Here is a 21,706-nt window from a genome sequence, read left to right on the forward strand (position 1 = left end):
ACAAAAGCATCTCGCGTGATTTCGCACGCTACACGGCCTGATTAAAATATACGTGTATATGTATATACAATAGATTATTTTCCATTACAGTTTTATATTTATAATTTGTATATATATATATATATTTTTTTTTATTATTTTTTATTTATATATGTACGTGGAAGTCAAAAATTAATAAAGTTAAAAAAATATAATCTTTAAAATAGAAACTATAACCGTTTTTCTCTTCAGCTACAGCGCTATTGTGTCACTTATGAATTCTTTATTTCTTTCGAAAACGCATCGAACATTATCTTTTTTTCCTATATATCTATCTGTGCATACTGCTGTTTATCGACATGAAGTCCTCGGGACATCCATCTCGCGAAAATCACGCGATTGATTTTCAAATAATTTTTCCTCTTATTCTTTCCTTCCATTTGGTTCTTTCGCGCGATTTCTACGACACGGTAAGAGTCTCGAGAAATAATTGATTGAGCGTTATATTTTTTATAAATTTTTTTAGCAATTTCTCCGTAAAAACCGATCTATTATATTCAAGTAAGTACAACGTGACGAAAAATTGGTACAAGAAAAGTATTTTATCTTGTGGTGAGCTTATTATATTTTTTTCGCTTTAATTATTCATCTCTCAGATGCCTTATAAATAATTTTACATGTTATGAGCCTCTCAAAGTGCCTCTAATAAAATTTGCAGTCGTGTTTCAATACATATACCATAAAAGTTTGTTTAATACACGAAAAGTCACATGAATAGTTAATTAGTATACGGTTCGAATTTTATATCCTTAACTATCTCTTAAATACTTCGTACATATAATCATCGAATTTCTTGCGTTCTTATTCATTTGCAACATAATGATTATAATTTATACACGATTCTTGCTGCAAAATCACTTAAAATATCGAATTAAATATACATCTCTAATATCTAGTTCTAGTCACAATTTCACAAATATATACTTAAAATTTAATCTTAACTTATTATTTAACTTATTTATTTACATAAAATTTACAAATTGGAAATTACAGTTAATATACTTCTGTAAATAACTTAATTTTATTTTTAGATCATTAATTTTAAACCTCAGATTGTTCGAAAAAATAAAAATCTTATATATTAAAAACAAATTTTTCATTTCTTAGCTTTTAAAACGATAAATAATTCATGATACGCATTATTTTTTATAAATTTTAATATGATAAGTATTATTCTTATGCGGTGAAATAATATGACTCATGTTTTAGAAGAAATCAATAAATCGCAAAATCAAATCGTATATAACACGCAGATTCCAATATAGAAGATTAATATAATATCAATAATATTATTTGCAAATACAAATAATTGACATTTACAAATATTGATATAATAATTAACGTGATTAATTAATATTTATATAAAATTGCCGAATATTGAAAGATTATTACTAATATTTCAATATATGGTATATTCAAGCAAGTACGATAAAAAATAAAAATTTCTCTAGTTACTTTTTAATTATAAATAATAAATAAGAATCTTATTTTGTTGAATTAAACATGAAGAATCTAATTCGCATAACTATCTCCTTTTATTAATTATAGCATAATGAGTGGCTCATTATTATAAAATATGTACGCAAAACAGTGTAAGTGAGCGTGACAATTGTGATAAACACTATATTTATGTTTTTGATGAACGTTTCTAGATGAATTTGTGATAACAATACTGTGTGTGAGTTTGACTTTAACTGTGCAATATATACAAAATTAAATGGATTCCGTGAAATTGCTTAACTCTGTAAGATCATATAATTATGATACGCATTACCTTTCAATCATAAGATCAAAGATGAATAAAATTATTCTAATTAAACTAATTTAATGATATAATTTTAAGTGCAATTACTCAAAACGCTTATCGTTTTCAAATTTTTGTTAATTTATACTTTTTAATTTTATTAATAACAGTCTATATTCTTAATGGCAAGCATCGAAAGATTGTTGTACCCGTTTTTTTCATCTATCACGCGAAACTGAATACATATTTTTGTAAGTAAATAGATGAATTTTTATTTAGAATAAATCATTTTTGTATTTAGTCTCTATTATCTGTTGATGTTAGTATCAATTTTTTAAATATATTTTTTGTGATGCTTTAGCAAATGTGTACATTATAACAATTTAAAGCGATTTTTGAAATTTGTAGAGAATATTTATTCGTAATAAATATTATAGAGTATAGAATAAATTGAAAAAGATGGAACTATGTAGTGCTCGCAGATATCGTAGAAAATATCTACTGATAAAATGGATCTTATAGACACACACAGAGTAAACAACTTGCGCAATGTTAGGTCAACTTGTTATCGTCGTTATGTAATAAATATACACTAGATTCAATACGCCTGTACGTTGGTCTTTAAGCGTGAAATTATCGGCACAATTTTATCTTACGCGTTTTGCCTTGAATAAAATAAAGTGGCAAAACTGACCTTTAGAGCCAATCTTGAGGCGCATCCTTGGTTAAAGCTCGGATAGTTAAGTCTTGTTTTGCGCGTTATGATAAAATGCTTGATAACATCTCAAAATTTATAATTTTGCATTAGGAAAACAAAAGAATTGATAATAATAATTAATTGATTAATTGATAATTTTGATAATTGTCAGACACAATTATAAAATATTAAAGAATTGAGAGAGAGACATATATATAAGAAATCATAATTAACACATAATTTTATGATATATAATATCGATAGTCTGTACTTATTTAATTTAGCCAAACAAAATTTAATTTAAAAGAAATATTAAGTTATTTTTAGATTTTAACATATGTGAAATAGAGAAAGAACTTAGGCATTTCTAAAATATTAGATAAATCAGAAAGATAAAAAAAACTTTACTTTTATTTCGAAAATATTATTACGTCTATTTGTTTGAAACATATTGTATTTTTAAATATATAATTTTCTGACAGCGACGTACTTTTTCCTTTATAACAATATTGACAAATATAATACGTATTCTCGTTACTCCTCATTAATTATTTCAATTTTAATCGAATATAATTTATTTAGTGTTATTTTCGCAAATGTTAGTCGATTATATAAATAATTTTGTGTTCCGATTCTATGTATTTTTACAAATAATTTCGTATCATATTTTTAATAAAACGACACGTTAATTAAGTCAATCTATATAATTAAAGCTCGGATTAATTTAATATGAGTCATGTATGCATATACTTTTGACTAATATCATCAAGCTGTTTGAGAGACTTTGCAAAAAAATATGATATTATGTTTCTCCTCATATGACAGATATCGAGTGAACGATGCGCGGATATCGATCGAACAATATATCTGATAACACGTTTGTCAAACGTCACTTTTAATTAAACGAGGAGTTGGAAAGCTGGCTCTTTATCGTAGCTGGCAGTACGGCTACTTTTGCACGCAGATAGAATTCGACTGATGTCAGAAAGTCAAAAAGCACGTTGCTTTTTCGAGATTCGCTGAAAAAGTCGATGACACACGTATACGTAATATCTTATAATCATATACATACGCATATCATGTACATTATAGAAAGTTTAGCAAATACAGATGGCCGAATTAAGGAGACCCTTCTTTGGGCTTCTAAAATTCTTTCAAGATTACAATATATTTACTTTTTCATGTACTGTATGTACATTTGCGTGATTGTATCTTTTTCTTTCTCTAGATTTTCAGACTAATTTTATAATCTATCTTACTGCACTATAATTTAAATTTCTCATTTAATCTTATTTAAAATCATTTTTACCTCAATTCCTGCATTTTTCTTTATTACAAGAACATATGTTCTATGTGTTCATTTACTAACCGGAATTCTGAAGATAATATTTATATTTTTTAGACGCTTCTCTCTTTAGGCATTGTTTAGTTAAATATTTTTAAATTTTGTACAAAAAGTTTAAAAAATTTCTATAGAGAGTGATTGAGAGATAGAGTTCTACATTTACTGTTCCGTGAAAGATTTTATAAACTTCGGTCTCCTTAACTCGCCAGGTACTTTTCCTTTGTATATATGTAGTTTGTCCTCACGCACATCGTGCGTTCGTCCGTGGCGGGTTTTTAAAACCTGCTCTATGTCATCGCAAGCTTATGTAATAAACAACAGAATCTCTTTATGGAATTTTTCATGATCAACTCGACTATCGGAAGATTCATTATCGTATCGTTATTGTTTTCATCATAGTCGCTAGTCGAGGTATACCACAATTGCAACAAACTTAACTGGTCCGTTGCTAATTAAATGAAAGTGCAACGCTAAGAATGATTGTACATGTGATTGTTTCCGCTTTTGTGCGGAAAAATCCCTTGTTTAAAAATCCGCTATGGCGCGAAGATAAATTTAACAATATTGTGAGCAATCTCGCAAGAAAAAATATCGTGCAGATCCTCAATTCAGGCAACCGAATGACGGAGCGCGTTCATCCTAATACGATTCTCTAATTAATTCCGGCTGCGTCGTGCAAAAAAAAATCCTTCTCGTATCTCTTTTACCCGCTCACTTCTCAAGGTTCAATTCTTCGACCTGGAAGACTCTAAACCTAACTGATGTGTTGTGTTTGTAAAAATAGGCAAGTCTTACGCGCGCGCTATATGTATGGATGCGTTGTGTTTGTCTTGCCAGGCAATTACTCCTTTTCCTCGATCTCTTGGCTCTCCGCGCCCAAAAGAGTCGACTTGTCTTCTTCGTGTTCCTCGACTTCCGGCTCCTCTATGTTCGGCCGTTGACGTCTCGATGCCTTACGTTGCACGTAAAACATTAGGACGATACTGATGCTCGCCAAAGCGGCCAATCCTGCTAGGACGATGTAAATTGTTACCGGCATTTGGGTCGAGCCCTGTAAATTCAATGAAACGTTAGTTTTTGGTTAACGTATTGATTATATCTTCACGATAGATATTTTCATTGCGCGACAAGTTGAAATATTGAATAATGTGTGTAATTCCACTTTTTTAAATATACTTTTATAAGTTTTCATTGCGTGAAATGTTTTTATTTAATTGATGTCGTGCGATGTTTCTTTTTCTTTTCTTTTTTTATCTTTGTTATATATTTCTATATTTAAATACAATATATATGCCATTTATGATGACAAATTAGATGAATTATTAATATTATAAAAGTTATTAATTTAATCAACAATATTAATTTATTCAATAATGTATGTGTGTATTTATATACATATATGTATATAAATTACAGTTAAGTAGAATGTGTAATAGTTGGGAAGAAAAATAATTAAAAAAATATAAATTGAGTCTCAGTAAAGTCAAATATCGCATTTTATTTCTGCTAGAATCGTAATTTTTTAGATATCCTTACTATTTAAAAATAGCTTTTTCTCCACGCAAAGGGGCATTATTCAAATTATTTCTCGTTCTTTATACAATGTTCACGTACATTGTTGAATAAATGAGCATACTTTGAAATCTCTTGGTTGTACACTGACTGATTTAATTCGCCATTAGGTCAAACGTCAGTTTTGCGTGCACACGATAATATGTTTTCGCTAGCTCCCATTTCGCCAGCCATCGGCGCAATAACCTGTTTGAAATTCTGATTTGTGCATCGCGTAATGCGCGGAATTCACGATAGTGTTCCGTTTAATGCCACCGAGCCTTTGTTCGAACAACTAAATATTTCCGTCGTTCGTGGAATCCGATTTAATATTGCGATTGAGACATGTAGTAATTTATTACATATATTGTTTGAATTAAATTAATATAACTATTGACTTTAATTAAATATACATTCCGATATCAAGTTGTGCGCTGTTACAGAATTATTCTTCCACTGTTGCAACTAGGATGGTATAAAAATAAATATTTGCGAATCAATCGATTCGATAAATAAAAGGTATATCGAAAAGAAAAAAAAAAGTTAATAATAATTCTCGTATTTTAAAATATATATTTATAATTAGCTGTCGAAAAACAACAATTCATCAATATATAAAATAAATTTTATCTATTTTATCTGTACTCTTTTTTTCTATATTATATATATTCTATATACCAAGATGAATATAATTTTATGAATATTTATTGCTTTTTACGATATTTTTTAAATCAAGAAGCTCCAAAATATACTTTGGCGATATTATCATCAATGATACCCGTATTATCTTGCGTTATAAAATCCATACTGTTACTTATATCTATGAGAGATAGAAGATGAATATTCATCGGAAAATGTTGTTCTCTGTTACCCCAATTACCGTCTAATATGCAAAACACAAACTGGCTGAAATTGTTGTTGTATTCAATACTGCGGCGTTAAATTGAATACCGATAAATATATGAATTAGCAAATACTCAAGATTCTCGTATGCTGCGTTGTTGGAATTTTTTATTCTATAATAAATTAAGCTCTTCGTTCGTAAAAGTTCTAGGTGCGGCGAGTTATAAAGTAGAGTAGTGTTATTACGTTGTGCAAAATTTATAAAAATTGGATAAAAGAAATGAGACGACTATTCGACGAGCAGCTTTTACCTCGATAAGTTAAATACACAATAGCGCTAAAAAGATTCAGTGCATTTAATGTATGATGAAAATATTTGACAACGTAATTTTTTAACAAAAAAATCAAGCAAACTATTTCTGTCGTCGCTAAACTTTTAACGAGACAATTATTTTTTGTTAATTTTGATTATTAAATTTTTATTAATTGTAAAATATGCTCTCATAGCCAAAAGAAAACTTGTGGTTTTTAGCAAAGTTATTATGTGAGAAATCTTAAATAAAAAAAAAATATATATGATTTATATTTTTTTCATAAGTGTGAAAGATTCTATTTCGCGCGATTCGCGATTTTTTTTTAAATAACATACGCGTGCAATCTTCGCAATAATCTTTGAGTGCAGCGCAAGCATTCTCAGTGGCAACGAGTAAGCGTTATCGGATCAAGAGAAAACACAAGCTTTTATATTGATTGGTCAACAAGAGGTCGGTGTTCCAAGAAAGCAGCTTTTCTCTTTTTTTGTGAATTTATTTGCATAGAAAATCTTCTCGCTGCGAGGGAGATGGAGAAATTAAGAGAAAATATAAGACAAAAGAAATATATATATCTATTATACAGGGTGTCCTCAATTTAAATGGCAAATTCTTCAGGAGCGTGTAGGGGATCGAAAAGCTAAGACAGAAAGTCCTTTAAAGGTTTGCTCGTTTTTGCTCCATTTTGGAGAAAATCACAAAAAAAGAAACAAAACAAGTTTTCGTTTTTTTACTTATTTACTTACATTTTATTTATGTTATCATCTATTTAATGCAGATATTGTTCAAAACGTCGCCCTCTTGCAGCAATGCAAGTATTACATCTAGCACTGACCTCATTAATTGCAGCTAGACATTGTTTTAGTGATATTTGGTGCACTGGATCTATGATCTCTTGAATTGATTGGCACTATAAAGGATAATATCAAGTGTTTACATATGTAAGGAACTTTGGAGCAGAAAGTTTATTCGGTACCAATCAACTCAAGAGAGCAACTGACAATGATAGATTGAATTTTTGCGATTTTCTCTAAAATGGAGCAAAAACGAGCAAACCTCTAAAGGACTTCTTGTCTTAGTTTTTCGATCCCCTACACGCTCTTGAACTTTTGCCATTTAAATTGGGGACGTCCTGTATATACAGGGTGGTCCTCGGAACGGTCGCCACGATTTTTAAGGCACTTACAATAATCTGACATAAAAAAGTTTCAAACAAAAGTTGTGTGGCTTCAAGGGGGCCATAAGATGGTGACAATGATTTGACCTTGGAAAATCATTTGAAGGTCATGTGAAGGTCAACTTTAAAATCTTAAATGGAAACCCCCATTTTTTATTTAATATTCTTTTAGCTGACATCGAGAACTTTCCAAAACACTATAACAAAGAATTTTTTTATTAAGTACTTTTTGAGTTATTTTATATTTTAATCTGACATATTTTGATATAAAAAATTAAATATCTCGTAAAATATTTAGTTTTCGATAATCTTACCGTAATACTTCTATGTAGAGAATAATGAGACAAATCAATTAGTATAAAAAAAAATTGTTTTTAAGAAAATTATTTACAATGTATTTTTTTAAACAATTATTTGTTTTTTTTTGGCACTAATTAATTTGTCTCATTATTCTGTACATAAAAGTATTGCGGTAAAATTATCGAAAACTGAATATTTTACGAAATATTTTGTTTTTTATATCAAAATATGTCAGATTAAAATATAAAATAACTCAAAAAGTACTTAATAAAAAAATACTTTGTTATAGTGTTTTAGAAAGCTCTCGATGTCAGCTACAAGAATACTAAATAAAAAATGGGGGTTTCCATTTAAGATTTTAAAGTTGACCTTCACATGACCTTCAAATGATTTTCCAAGGTCAAATCATTTTCACCATCTTATGGCCCCCTTGAAGCCACATAATTTTTGTTTGAAACTTTTTTATGTCAGATTATTATAAGTGCCTTAAAAATCGTGGCAACCGTTACGAGGACCACCCTGTATATATATAAATATGATAGGGCACGATATCATGAGACATTTTATAGAAATTGTTATATATAACATCACGTTCTGCAATTTTCCAAGAAAGAAATAAAAGTACATCTGCTGTCCCGGTGGGAAATATACGGGAAAAATAAAGGCTCCGAGCGATTGCTCGTCTGCTTTTAGATTCACGAACATGCTCTGTCTATCGATCGGACAGAGTGCTTCAGTTTAGATGTCTTTGGTGCAACGCGATCAATATTTATGCAGGACGCAAAATTTTGAGTCGACAGCTAGACCACTAGTAGATTTAAAGATATAAGAAGAATGTATGACATAATATATCTTGTGGATCATACAGCCGGGTATAATATTATCCTATAAAATTCTGTAAAGTATAATAATGGTAACGAAACGAATTTTTGTGAGCGAGACTGATGAATCTAGAAATGTTTTAAAACGAGAAATATAAGAGTTTCCAGTGGAAAGTAATTTCGTGACATTGATATATTTTTTTAAAAGACTAACAGATTTTTAAATTAAGATTTGCTTTTATTCATATAAAAAGTAAGTAAAAAAAAACGTAAACGAACACGCCAAGTTTTGACAACATTCGGCGAGTTTTTTATTTAAAAAAAAAAAGTATAATACAATAACAATTACAAGAAAAAAGAAAACTATAGAAGTGGAATATTCGAAAAAAATTTGTTTGGAAAGATCTTCCAATGAGAAATACCGGAAAGAGAAAAAGTCAAGAAAAAAGCGCGAAAAAACAAGTCAGCAAATTTTTGCATAGATGATTTGCACAATAATCGATGCATTTTATTAAAAAATGCAGGATATATACTCCGAAAGTCCCCTCGAACGCAATTCATCTCCGAGGACGTATCGAGCATTTGATCGAGAAATAGAGGAGCACTTACCTTCCACTGAAAGTCGGCCGAGGGATCGCTGAAGAACCACTTCTGAGGCCAGGGCTTTATCGTGCCCTCCGGCGTTTTGAATATCAGGCCCTCGAGGCTCAGGCGCGGCGCGAGAACGCTAGTGGTGATGTTGCCTTTCTTGTACGAAGCTATGCCAGCCTTCATGTACATTTGCGGTATGGTTTCGTTTTCGCGCAGTTTCAGGGTCACTCTTGGCATCTTTGGTTTTTTCGGCGTGCTTGCCATCTTCGTGTCTTCTGTCGTGCCGCTCGAGGACGCCGAGAGGATCGTTGTCGACGGTAGAGCGGAAGTCGTCACCGTTTGACGGACGCTCATCGACATTTCCGTGCTTGGAATTGCTCGCGTACTAATTTCCGATATGTCTGAAAGGAGAGAATTGTTTGAGTTTATGAGTTACAACAGTAACAACAATCGTGTTGTGACTAGTGTCTACGTATTATTGCTAATTTAATTGGAAAATTGATAACGGAATGTTTTAATAAATTTACGTAAGGCTAGAATCCGTTTTAAAGCCGATATTTGCATGTTTTATTACGGTTTTCTAAAAACGATAAAATCAAATTTCGTGATCGATTTCGTAACGCTCGTATTAATTAAAACAAAAAACGAAAGAGAATTTTTGTGAACAAAAATAAGAGATCGTATATTACTTTGTGTAATATAATATTATTTTAGATTTTAGATGTACAATATATTATTTTACGATGACAAATGAAATATATAATTTATGAAAACAGAGATATCATTCATCAATACAAATAATGAATTTAAATACCAAATATTCGAATGTTTTTATTTATCAGTATATTAAAAACCTCATTATATATTACCCAGTCAGCCAGGTCTGTTCTAACAGATATTGCCAAGTGCTTGCTACAAATTATTGTCAGCAAAAAGGCTACAAATTTGATACAAGAGTTGTTATTACCGATTAAGCTGGCAGATTGCCGGCAAGAATCAAGCAAAGCTTGCTAACATAACTACACAGCAAATTGGCGGCAGAAACCAAGCAAAGCTTGCTGACATGACTGACATCAGATTGTCGGCAAAAACTGAGCAGGATCTAGAGTGCGTAATCTGATGGCAAATTGGCAGCAAAAACCGAACAAAATCTGCAGCTTATTACAAAGTATTATAAAATAGTTCAGTCGCTTATCGCTATGCGGCGCGTTATTCATTATCTATACCCGTATTCAAATTCTTGTCATGAGTGTATATAAAGCCTACAAAATGCTAATAATATTATAATATATATACTTCTATCAGTTCAATTGTTGACACAATTCTTATACAGAAAATTCAGATATTGAATTGATTTTTTGCAAATCGGACAGATAATTGTTATATTTTCACTTATTCAAACAATTTCTGTCCAAAAAGATCTTTAATTTTATAAATTAAGTTATTTGAATTTACCTATATGTTTTAACATATTAATATATGATTTTATATAATGTCTAATTATCTAATGGTCATTTTATGACCAAAACTTATCATTTTGTTACTTAGGGTTAAGGCTTTAAATCTATTTAAATATATACTTTTATATGAATGGCCAAAAGCTGCAGAATTTGTTCGGTTTTTGCTGACAATCTGCTATCAGATTGTCTTGCGCAGATCTTGCTCGATTTTTGCCATCAATTTGACGTCAAATCATGTCAAGCTTTGCTCGGTTTTTGCCGTCAATTTGCTGTCAGGTTATGTCAACAAGCTTTGTCACCAAAACACAAGCTTAATGCGGACACAGATGGCACTGGATTTGTTACCAAGTTTTGAGCGAATTTGATGCCAATTTGGCAACAATTTGTTATCAAATTGCTTACTGGGTTATTTAAAAAAAAATATTTTGGTCGTAATTATCCGCTAGCATGTATGATCGCTTCTCTTTAGAATTCAAGTAAAACAATACCTGCTAACGTGGTATCGTCAACTACCGCCTCTTCCTCCTCTTCCTTCGCTCGAAGAATTCCGTTGAAAGAGATCGTGCTATCTTCGAGGTCTTTCCTCCTAGTGACCTCGGTCGTCGACACCATCGTAGTCGGAATCCTGCTTCTGTTCTTACTAACACCAATGTCCTTCGTTTGGCTTCTCGATGTGTTTCTGACTGGCTCGACTCGGCTCATCGCCAGCATCGTGCTGGCGAAAAGGTTGTGATCATTCTGATTCATCAGGAACGGCGTGGCCACGCAGGACAGTATGACGAGCACCATCACAGTGCCCATCGTATACTTGATGATCCTCGGCCGTGGCTTACCGGAAGTTTGCGGAAATCCGCCGGACGAGAACTGATCCGTCTGTGGCAGTATCGTGTACTGCAAGCTAGCATCGCCTTTCCGCACCGTTTTGTACATAATTATTCAACCTGTCAGAATAGATCTTGTTAGAGATACACGGCGGCGATCCTTCAACTGGCCAGAAATATATGATTCTGTCAGTTGAACAGCCTTACATATTTATTTTCACGAGCGCGGTTACTCAGTGCGGAATTTTCTACACTGTTACCAAAATTTCCAATTTTATCGTAATTGTAAAAAAACAAAGCAAAGGAAAGAAACGAGTCGATGATGTAAGGCATTTAAGATCAACTTTGATATTGAAAAGAAAATTAAATCAAAGATTTTACAGAATATCGCAAAATTAAAGTATCATTGTGTTTGTGATATTACACTTAAAATAGATTAACCGGAAAATTTGTCTGCAAAATTTTTTTCCGATAATCCACTGAACGGCAAGTAATATTAAATAAAATTTTATAAAATAAATCGCAATAAACTGTATGATAATCTGTCAGAAAAAGTCTCGTTGTACTAAAGCGAAGGAAAGGCGATGAAATGTTCTGATAATTTTTTCTTTTTCGAGGAAGCTGTTTGTCAGATAAAGATACTTAATTAGAAGATCGAATTTAAAAGTTTTTTGAAATAGCGAAGAGAGAGTTAATGAATATATTAAGAATTTTAATTAGACCGACTATTTCGAAACGATATTTTCTTGCGTGAACATTTTCTTGTATAACGAATTACTCCATTAAATATACATTTTATAAAAAATAGGAAAAGTTTTTCTATTTTGTGTTATACTGCTTTGTTAGAATTTTATAAAACTTTTATAAATATTCTGTGCAGATTTTTTTTTAAGAATTGTGTCAGCTTTTGGCATATTTAAACTTAGTTACAAATTTAAAATATATCAAGAAATAAACGCCTAAAAATAATTTTAACATTTCTAAAAATAAACGAGCCATTCACGCTTTATTTATTATTAAAGATTTCGCGGTATTTGAATTTGCAATAAACTCGGCAGGTCGTTAATAAAATTCAATTGTCAAACGATGTTTAATCAAGACATGAAGTATAACGGAAATAGAAAACGTTTGTAAATTAATTCGCGTAGAAAGCGCTTGACATTAAAAAGCCCCATTGTTTAAAGCATGTCAACAAGTTCGGAGATGTGAAAAGGCAAAACTAAAATGTATACGATTAATATTTCTGATTTAATGATCACTCGACACGTATGACAGTGAAGAGTAAAATCATAATCAAATACGAGCATTATTCAACCTGATTGAGAAAACAACATTCTTCTTTTTGCATATATGGGCAAAGTAATTATTTTAATAATTAGTCGATTTAATTAAGTCATTAAGAAAAATTATATGATTTATAAAGAGATAAATATATGTGAAGATAAATTTAAAACTAAATAATATGATTTAAAAAAAGATTCGAAGATCCTTAATATATATTAATACAAGTTTCATTTTTTAATGTAATGATTTTAAAAATAAACACACGTAAAAATAAACACACTGGCAGTCATGATCGACGCTATCAATATTATGATGAAACATACATTTAGAATAAGTATTATACACCGGAAATTAAATGCAAGATGATCAGTTACACTTCGCTTAACCGGTGTCGACGCCGAAAACTTGTTTAAAAAATTATCGTAGATTTATCGAATGTCAGAAACGAAAGAAACAACAGTCTTTTAACGCTCGACATTTCGAATGATTAATAGTTCCTAATGTTAATGCATAACGAATCTTTAACTATGAGGACAATCTATTCGATAGGAACGTCGATAGTCCTCCTCGGAAAATCAGATAAATTATTCTCGACAGGTCTTTTCATATATCGAATAAAGCTGATTTCTAGAGAAACGAAAACGGAAGAAAATAAAAGTTAGATCGAAGATCGCAATCACAGATGAATCGACGAGACTCACGATATGTGAAACGGTAGTCGAAGATTTTCCCGTAGTTTTTCCTGCCGGTCTGGTGTGTCGGCGCGTACACGATAATCCGGGACAGGCAGAACCTCGCCTGTGAAGGAAACTCAGTTGGAAAATGCGCAGATGCGACCCAACGACGACGACGACGACGACGACAGGGTGCGCGCGTCGGCGCATACATCGTCCCCGACTACCGGAAGTCGCTTCGAATATTGCCAAGGGATGGATGTCCGCGCGCGGGTTCGCGGAGTCGATGGTTCAAGGACGAATTAGGAGATGTCGACCGTGAACTTCTTTTGGCGCTTGTACTATCGAGTTTTAGGCATATTTTTGCCTGGCATCGCCCGCGCGCCAAATTACGGTCGCGACTGGCACTGGATGAGATAATGATCGATAGAGAAAAAAAATCGCGTTCGCTATTTTCTATTGTACGAATTATATTCTTAAAATTAAAATTAGCATTGCTATGTTTAACAAAGCGCTTTTAGTTAAGAGTTAATATAAAAATTGTTACAATTTACTTTATTTTTTAATTTGTTTATTAATTTGTTTTTAATATAGAATAGATTTTTTTTATTACAATTAATAAAAATTAACAAAATAAATTTTATTCACGAAATATATATTTTTTTTAATAGTGATTACAATAGTGTATTACATAATTTGATTTGTTGATAATGACATGAATTTTGTATGTCATTTGATATCTATAATTTCCGTCAATAAATCAATTTTTATTTTTGAGAGAAATGAAAGATTTTCAAGAGAGATGAACTATATTTTATTCAACTATAAAAAATATATGTAGTTTATTTAACTTATAACAATACATTCATTTATAGTAATAGATTTAAATGTAATAAAATGGAAGACATCGTTTATAACTGTGTAACAAATTTGCACAAAAGAGCTTTATACAACTACACTTGTAAAATTTGGAATGACTTGAATATTATATTGTTATATTGTACAATTATATACAATTACAGTCTTATTGCATTGTAGGCATCGCAGTCGATGATATTATATCGCTAGCATCATCAGATCTCCATAATTGAGTTATTGTCTTCGTTTGCGTATGGAAATTTACACCCTAAAATATTGTAACAATAATAAAAAAACATTAGCATATACATTTATTATTTGTTCAAAAGTTAGCTTTATTATTATTTACTTTTATTTTCCTATAAATTGTACATATGCAATATATAATGCAAGAAAAAGATAATTTAAATTTTGTGCAAATAATATATATCTTTCATCTATGTATGTATATCATTTCAACACTAATATATTTATTATTTATAAGTAAATAAATAATAAATCTTAAAAGTAATCGATTAGAATTTAAAAAATTAAGAATTATTATAAAGAGTTATAAATATGATATATTTTGATAAATAGATGAATTTATATATATATATATATATATATTAGAATGAAGTCATGTGAAGTTATATCTACTCACGTATTTCCCATAAAAATGGTTATCGCCGAGGAAGGAACCCTTGTTACCCGTAAAGCTGAACATCGGTAGGGGTACTGGTATAGGTACATTAACGCCAACTTGGCCAGCTTCGATTCTGTTCACGAATGCCCTAGCTGTCGCGCCATTTGTCGTGAAAACTGCCGTGCCATTGCCATAAGGATTTTTATTGATGATGTCGATGGCTTCGTCGGTAGTGTCGGCGAACATGCATGATAAAACGGGCCCGAATATTTCGTTCGTATAACACTTCATCGTAGGCTGTAATATATTGTACATATCAAACAATCTAAAATCTAGTCGAATTAAATGTAATAACGATATTGAATTAAAATACGACATTATTCTTATTTTGTACATGTGAAGGTTTCTGCAGATGTGAACAATTATAAAAACTCATTTTAATTATTTTTTTTATTTTAAAAAACATGCTTTGAAAGAGCGCGCTTTTCTTCTATGATCGTAAAATTTTAAAGCTTAATTTTGATTAATTTTCCATAAAAATTTGCTTCGCAGCTTACTGCATTTGCAATTTTGATTTATTATAACATAGACATTATTTTACCTTAACATCGGTTAACACGGTAGGTCCGACGAAGTTTCCATTTTGATAGCCGGGTACAATGATGTCTCTTCCGTCGAGAACCAATTTTGCACCGTCTTTAACACCGGATTCCACCAATTCGCAAATTTTCTGCTTCGCCTGGGACGATATAACAGGTCCGAGATCGGTGCCGGGCACGTGACCAGCATTTACTTTTAATCTCTTTGCCGCTTCTACTAATTCGGGTATCCATTCTTTAGATTTGCCTACGAAAATGGCCACTGAAAGTGCCATGCACCGTTGCCCGGCGGCTCCGAAAGCCGCGCCGGCAATTTGCGACAGCGTCTTGTTCTTATTTGCGTCTGGCAAGACGATGCAGTGATTCTTGGCGCCCATATTGCATTGTACCCTCTTGCCATGTGCGCTGCTCTGCTTGTAGATGTATCTACCCTATAGATGTATATTTAAGAAATTTCTCCATTATAGTATGAAACTTTCTTTTCGATTTTTTAAATATATTATCTTAGTATATCTTTTTTTTATCCTGTGGAACGTATACAGGAAATATATTATACTTCAACAAGAATAAACAATGCCTAATAAAAATATATAGAAGTAATAGAGAAAAAAAGCAAGAAAGAGAAGATGGATTTGCGATGAAGCACGAAAGACTGTTTCTATATTATTTCCAGTTCTGCTTTCATCTTCGCTTACCGCTTGATCAGAACCGACGAAGGAAACAGCCTTGATATCAGGATGCTCGCAAATGAAGTCCACGGTTGCGTGCTGACCGTGTATTACGTTTAAAAGACCAGCTGGTGCGCCAGCTTTCGTAAAGAGATCAGCGAGGATCATGGACGCACCTGGTACCCGCTCCGATGGTTTCAGAATTGCGGCGTTCCCGCATGCGACCGATATTGGGAACGACCAAAGCGGTATCATGGCAGGAAAGTTGAAGGGACAAATAGATGCAGTAACGCCGAGGGGAACTTTGTACGAGATGATGTCCATGTCTGTAGCGATGTTGGCCGTCGATTCACCCATCTGGAGTATCGGGATCGACGCGCAGGCATCGACGACCTCTGTCACCGCACAATTAATATATATATATATATATATATATATATATATATATATTCATCATTTATTAAATATTAATCATAAAATATGTAAATTATATCGTTGAAAAAATTAAAAATAATTTTTGTGCATCAAAAATAAAAAAATCTCTAAATGAATATTATAATTTTATAAACATAAAGTATAATCATATGTGAAATGATTAATTTTTAATTATTATATAAAAAATGGCACAAATTCTTAAATTTTTTTTTAGTTTTGTATATATTTTATTTATTCCACCAACTTCAATTAATCAATAAGAAATCGTTGAAGGTAACGCACTATATATTAAGTTATCTATAATTTAGATATTATTGTCTATATAATTTATATAAACTTATATAATCTAACATAATACTTACGAAGACCTCGAAGCACATCTCCTTCTGCGTCAGCCATAGTCTTTCCATTTTCCTTCACAAGATTCTGCGCAATTTCTTTCTGTGGATAAATAAATAAGATATAAAGTTTTAATATAAAATATTTGATTATGTAAATTGTAAAATATTCATTGAACACTGGTAGTGAAAAATTTGCTTAGTAGTACATGTCCGCATTTTGTCGTCAGTACTTTGCCGTTTGTTACTACTGTCGCAGTAATATCAGATTTTTCACTTCGCCGATGCAAAATTCGTTAACACCATCCAAATTTATAATATATTACCATTATAAATGTATTTTACTATCTTCATCTTTTCCATTTTGTCGATGCGATATTATTTAATCAGTATAATATTCAATTTAGGCTTTAAAATGCATTAATAAACTGACCGAGTGTTCACGGATGAGAGCCTGATATTTTAGCATCAAATTTTGTCTCGTTAGCACGCTTGTGTATCGCCACTTCTCATATGCCTTCCGTGCACTCTGTACCGCATTTTCCATTTCGTCCTTCGTACATTTTGGAGTGCGGCATAGCAACTGATTCGTCGCTGGATCATGGACATCCGTGAATTCTGTGCTTTTTGATTCTGCAAAAAAAAAAAAAAAAAATTTCGACTTACAAACTCGATATCTAAAAATCTAAATTGTATGTGTCGTAAGCATTAAAACTAAATTTTATGCACAAAAAATAAAAAAACAAGCTTTGAAAGAATAAATCGCATTTATGATATAAACCAAGAAAAATAAAAATTTGGCAAAAAAATATAAATAAGTAAAACGTATCAACGATTACCTACGAATTGCCCATCGATGTACATTTTGACTGTCGCAGCAGCATTACTGTAGGATCTGATGGTAAACCGTGCCTGAAATATTTATTTTAATATTAATTTGTCGCGTACAAAAAATATATCATGTCATTTTCTTATAAATAATTTGTTTATAACAATATACATAATGATACGTATGACTAAAAATTAACAAATAAAAGTTTAATGTATCAATATTATTTTAATAAAACACAATTTTTAAATTAATTTTTGAATGATTTTCACGTACATTGAACTACATGCAATTAAACAAAAATCCTATCTAAAAAGAAATCATACTCTGATTAATATATAAGATTCTTTATTTTAGAAATTAATAAAATATAAATATTTGACAGCTTTCGAACACACATACAATGCAATGTGAATATTTGCCAACTCATCGAATATTTATTATTGCATTTCAATAAAATATCATTTATTTCATTTATAGATGTAAATATATGTGCAAAATTCCTTTTTACGAATTTATGCATAGATTACACGATCGTATGATTCTACAGTATTGATAATGCAAATATGTCAATGTCAATAAAGCTGCGTCAGTCAAGATATTTGAATACGTTTAAATAGTACGATAGTGCAAATTTTAAATCAATAAGTGAATAACGATTTACTATAACCGGCGACTATTTATCATCATTTATTTCACATTGTACGAAATTGTAGAGCCTCTATCGAGATATCATTCTCCCCTTGTTATTGTCGTCAAAAGGTCAATTGATGAGATAAAAATTGTCGTTTTGTAAATATTATTAAAACATTCTAGGCGCGTTTAAAATAATAACAATTGAAATATTCTTTACGTTTAAGACTACTCTAATAATTTATTTTAATTGAACATACAAAAATAAATATGTTCTAGTCAGAACTTGTCAGAAAAATAATATATTTAAAATAAATAAAAATAAAACACGAGATCTCTGAGAAAAATTTTAAAAAATTTTATCAATCTTAAATAAAATGGAATTTTTTTAAAATATTGTTTTACTATTAGACCAAAAATATTATTTCTAAAACAATACATGCATATAAGTAATTAATATATAGCGATATATTTTGTAACACACACTATTCATCTTTCTGAAAAATGTAATAAAATGTAACGTTAAAACATAACGCATTTAAACTTGTTTTTCTGCGTTATCGGATTAAGTATACGTATGTCGTTAGGCATGATCATAAATTTTTAATAAATGTGTCAGCTCATCCAGATAACATCTGTGAGATAAGTTTAACTATACTATATGCAAAGATTTATTTATATACAAAATAGAATATATCTTTTTCTAACAAAACATGGCTATAAATTAATTATAAGCTATTATAAGATGTTTATTGTTGTACATACAATATAAAAATTTAATCTCTTTATTTTTGTTTAAAAAATTTTCTTTCAAATGTTATAATATAATTATTTATTAAATACATAATACCATTGCTAAAAACACATCACTTAATAAATTAAGATCTGGCATACGCAAAGAGAGATTAATCAATTTTATTTTAAAGCCATAAATATAATAGATATATATTGTATTTTCGATAATACAAAACATGAATAAATACCGTATCACAATACACACAAAATTTACTTTAAATCTTTCACAGATTTTATTGATTAATTATTCAATTTGCGTAAAATATAAAACGTAACTTTAATAATGAAGAAAGGAATAGGATTGTTAACGTGATGAAGCAGATTATCAACACGAGAAACTAAACAATAGTAAATAAAGACAAATACCAATCTATAAATGCTCGAAACTTTTATATCAATTTTTATCGAAAACACTCTCAACACTTCTACAAATATAGAAGAAATTTTTTTTTTAATTTAAACATGTTTACGCGCACTTAAAATGATAGAAAAATGCATGCGAAACATTTTGCGATTCGATTTTCGCGCTAATATAGATTCAGCTTTTCGTCAAATGTCCACGAAACGGTCCAATTTCCTGAATTAATACAAATGTAATCTGCTACTCCAGTTGCAACACACGTACATATTTTTGAAGAGTGTGCGAAATGAGAGCTGGCCTATCGAATATGACAGTGACATATTACCTCGCACTTGGCGATTCTCGCGACGAGCACCATACTTCTGATTAATATGTTCAACGGAGCTTCTTGTATATGAAACTGAATGAATCGTGTCGAAAAAAATGGCCTTGCGTTCAATCTACGTAGCACACAATGTTTTCTGATAAGACAGTACATGAGTGTTTAGAATGAGTCTCGCGATCGATGTCTCTCCAGCGATATATAGCGAGAAGTCGAATTGGATGACTCGAATCGCATAAAGGAAGAAGAGGAGCCGAGAACTATCGACAAACGTCTTGATTCGATGATTAATTGAACAATTATTTTATTCGACAAAGGTATTGGGCCGTGGCCATAATTACTAATTAATCTGCCAATACTAATTTTACTACTGTACGTCTTAATAAGATATAATAAATATGAAATTAACTGCTATTTTTTTTTAGAGACTTTTGTTTTCGCTTCGTAAAATGTATCTGAAAATGTAGTTTGATATTTAATATTTAGATATATTTTTATACAGAAAATCTTGTACTAACTACTCGAAGGACGAAAACTTAAAAACGATGTAGAGAAGAAATGTTTAGAAATTACTATATTTAAAAATAATTTAATAATTTTTCTTCTAAAAAGAAAAATATTTCTCAATATTATACACACACATGAAACACTGATATATTATAGTTAGTAAATATAGTATATATAGTACAGTTTTTTATATAACATACAATATATTTTCTGTGCATAATTTTAATTAATTCTGCTGAAAATAATGACTTAATTAGACGATGATGCGTATTTAAGATATTTAATATTTTATTGATAACATGATGAAGATCAACTGTTGGCAACTTGCTAATGGCAACGAAACAGATGTTGCAAGACTATTCTTTAATACCTCAGATGTCGCTACAATGTTATATTGTGGACCAGTTAATGAATATTACTAATTTATAAAAATAAATAATTTAATTTTGCTTTCTTATATGCTTCAACTTATTCATCATTTTTAGATAAAATTTATAAAAAAATAGGCTTTATATTAAAAACATGATTTATTCTATGTTAATATTTTATATATATAGAACAAGAGATATATATATATATATATATAAAATAAGATTATCATAAAGATTTCGATATAATTATTGATTATGAAATTATGATATGTCAATTAGTAACACATGTATGCAGGTGAGTCATTGCGAATCTTGTAATTATGTGCCAGTCATTAAAATACTATAGCAGTAGTTGACAGTTTTTAAGATGCACTAATAAACGTTTCATACAATATATTACACTATTATATGTTAAGTAAATAAATTATATCATCTGTGAATAAGCATTTTGTATGCAATCAACAAAATGATATATAATAGAATAGCTTTAAAAATATAATGACACACGTAAAAAACTTCAAAAATAATGTTATTTAGACACTTTACAAGATTTAAATTACTTTCATAATATTTTATCTTGTTCAAAATAATCTTTCATGAATTTTTTCGATACTCGTATGCGATTGATTCAACGGAAAATAAAAATGTTGTAAGCAATATTTTTTTATTTACACTCAAATTCCGCGATCAAGATTGCGCGCGAGGAA

At 30.4% G+C, this 21,706-nt stretch overlaps 2 protein-coding genes across 3 annotated transcripts; both read right to left on the reverse strand.

Moving 5' to 3' along the window:
• Positions 1-983: 983 nt before the first annotated feature.
• LOC138939851 (uncharacterized) lies at positions 984-13,810 on the reverse strand. The gene is made up of 4 exons (XM_070308090.1): positions 13,686-13,810; positions 11,368-11,820; positions 9,438-9,820; positions 984-4,876 (listed from the first exon to the last, which is right to left on the reverse strand). The coding sequence occupies exons 2-4, from the start codon at positions 11,807-11,809 to the stop codon at positions 4,667-4,669; spliced, it is 1,035 nt and encodes a 344-aa protein (XP_070164191.1). The 5' UTR covers positions 11,810-11,820; positions 13,686-13,810; the 3' UTR covers positions 984-4,666.
• A 699-nt stretch (positions 13,811-14,509) lies between these two features.
• LOC138939957 (probable methylmalonate-semialdehyde/malonate-semialdehyde dehydrogenase [acylating], mitochondrial) lies at positions 14,510-20,232 on the reverse strand. 2 transcript variants are annotated; one of them, XM_070308343.1, is made up of 8 exons: positions 20,125-20,232; positions 18,021-18,093; positions 17,615-17,814; positions 17,206-17,284; positions 16,436-16,803; positions 15,743-16,171; positions 15,160-15,438; positions 14,510-14,784 (listed from the first exon to the last, which is right to left on the reverse strand). In XM_070308343.1, the coding sequence occupies exons 1-8, from the start codon at positions 20,155-20,157 to the stop codon at positions 14,683-14,685; spliced, it is 1,563 nt and encodes a 520-aa protein (XP_070164444.1). In that variant the 5' UTR covers positions 20,158-20,232; the 3' UTR covers positions 14,510-14,682. The 2 variants fall into 2 exon arrangements, with proteins under 2 accessions (XP_070164444.1, XP_070164445.1); XM_070308344.1 differs by lacking the exon at positions 20,125-20,232 and having other exon boundaries at positions 14,512-14,784; positions 18,025-18,093.
• Between the last annotated feature and the right edge of the window lie 1,474 nt (positions 20,233-21,706).

Source organism: Polyergus mexicanus, unplaced genomic scaffold (assembly GCF_030449975.1).
Source record: "Polyergus mexicanus isolate NDT 795.1 unplaced genomic scaffold, iyPolMexi1.0 SCAF_15, whole genome shotgun sequence".
Taxonomy (NCBI): Eukaryota; Metazoa; Arthropoda; class Insecta; order Hymenoptera; family Formicidae; genus Polyergus; species Polyergus mexicanus.

What these genes read in the sequence shown, in the direction of transcription:
- LOC138939851 (XM_070308090.1), bottom strand. Translation starts at nt 11,809, where the DNA reads ATGTACAAAACGGTGCGGAAAGGCGATGCTAGCTTGCAGTACACGATA. An exon ending in TGACGATACCACGTTAGCAG is followed by an intron (nt 9,821 to 11,367) that starts GTATTGTTTTAC and finishes CTCTCCTTTCAG; the next exon opens with ACATATCGGAAATTAGTACG. An exon ending in CGGCCGACTTTCAGTGGAAG is followed by an intron (nt 4,877 to 9,437) that starts GTAAGTGCTCCT and finishes TTGAATTTACAG; the next exon opens with GGCTCGACCCAAATGCCGGT.
- LOC138939957 (XM_070308343.1), bottom strand. Translation starts at nt 20,157, where the DNA reads ATGGTGCTCGTCGCGAGAATCGCCAAGTGCGAG. An exon ending in AGATGTGCTTCGAGGTCTTC is followed by an intron (nt 16,804 to 17,205) that starts GTAAGTATTATG and finishes GTGCGGTGACAG; the next exon opens with AGGTCGTCGATGCCTGCGCG. An exon ending in CCGTGTTAACCGATGTTAAG is followed by an intron (nt 15,439 to 15,742) that starts GTAAAATAATGT and finishes AATATATTACAG; the next exon opens with CCTACGATGAAGTGTTATAC.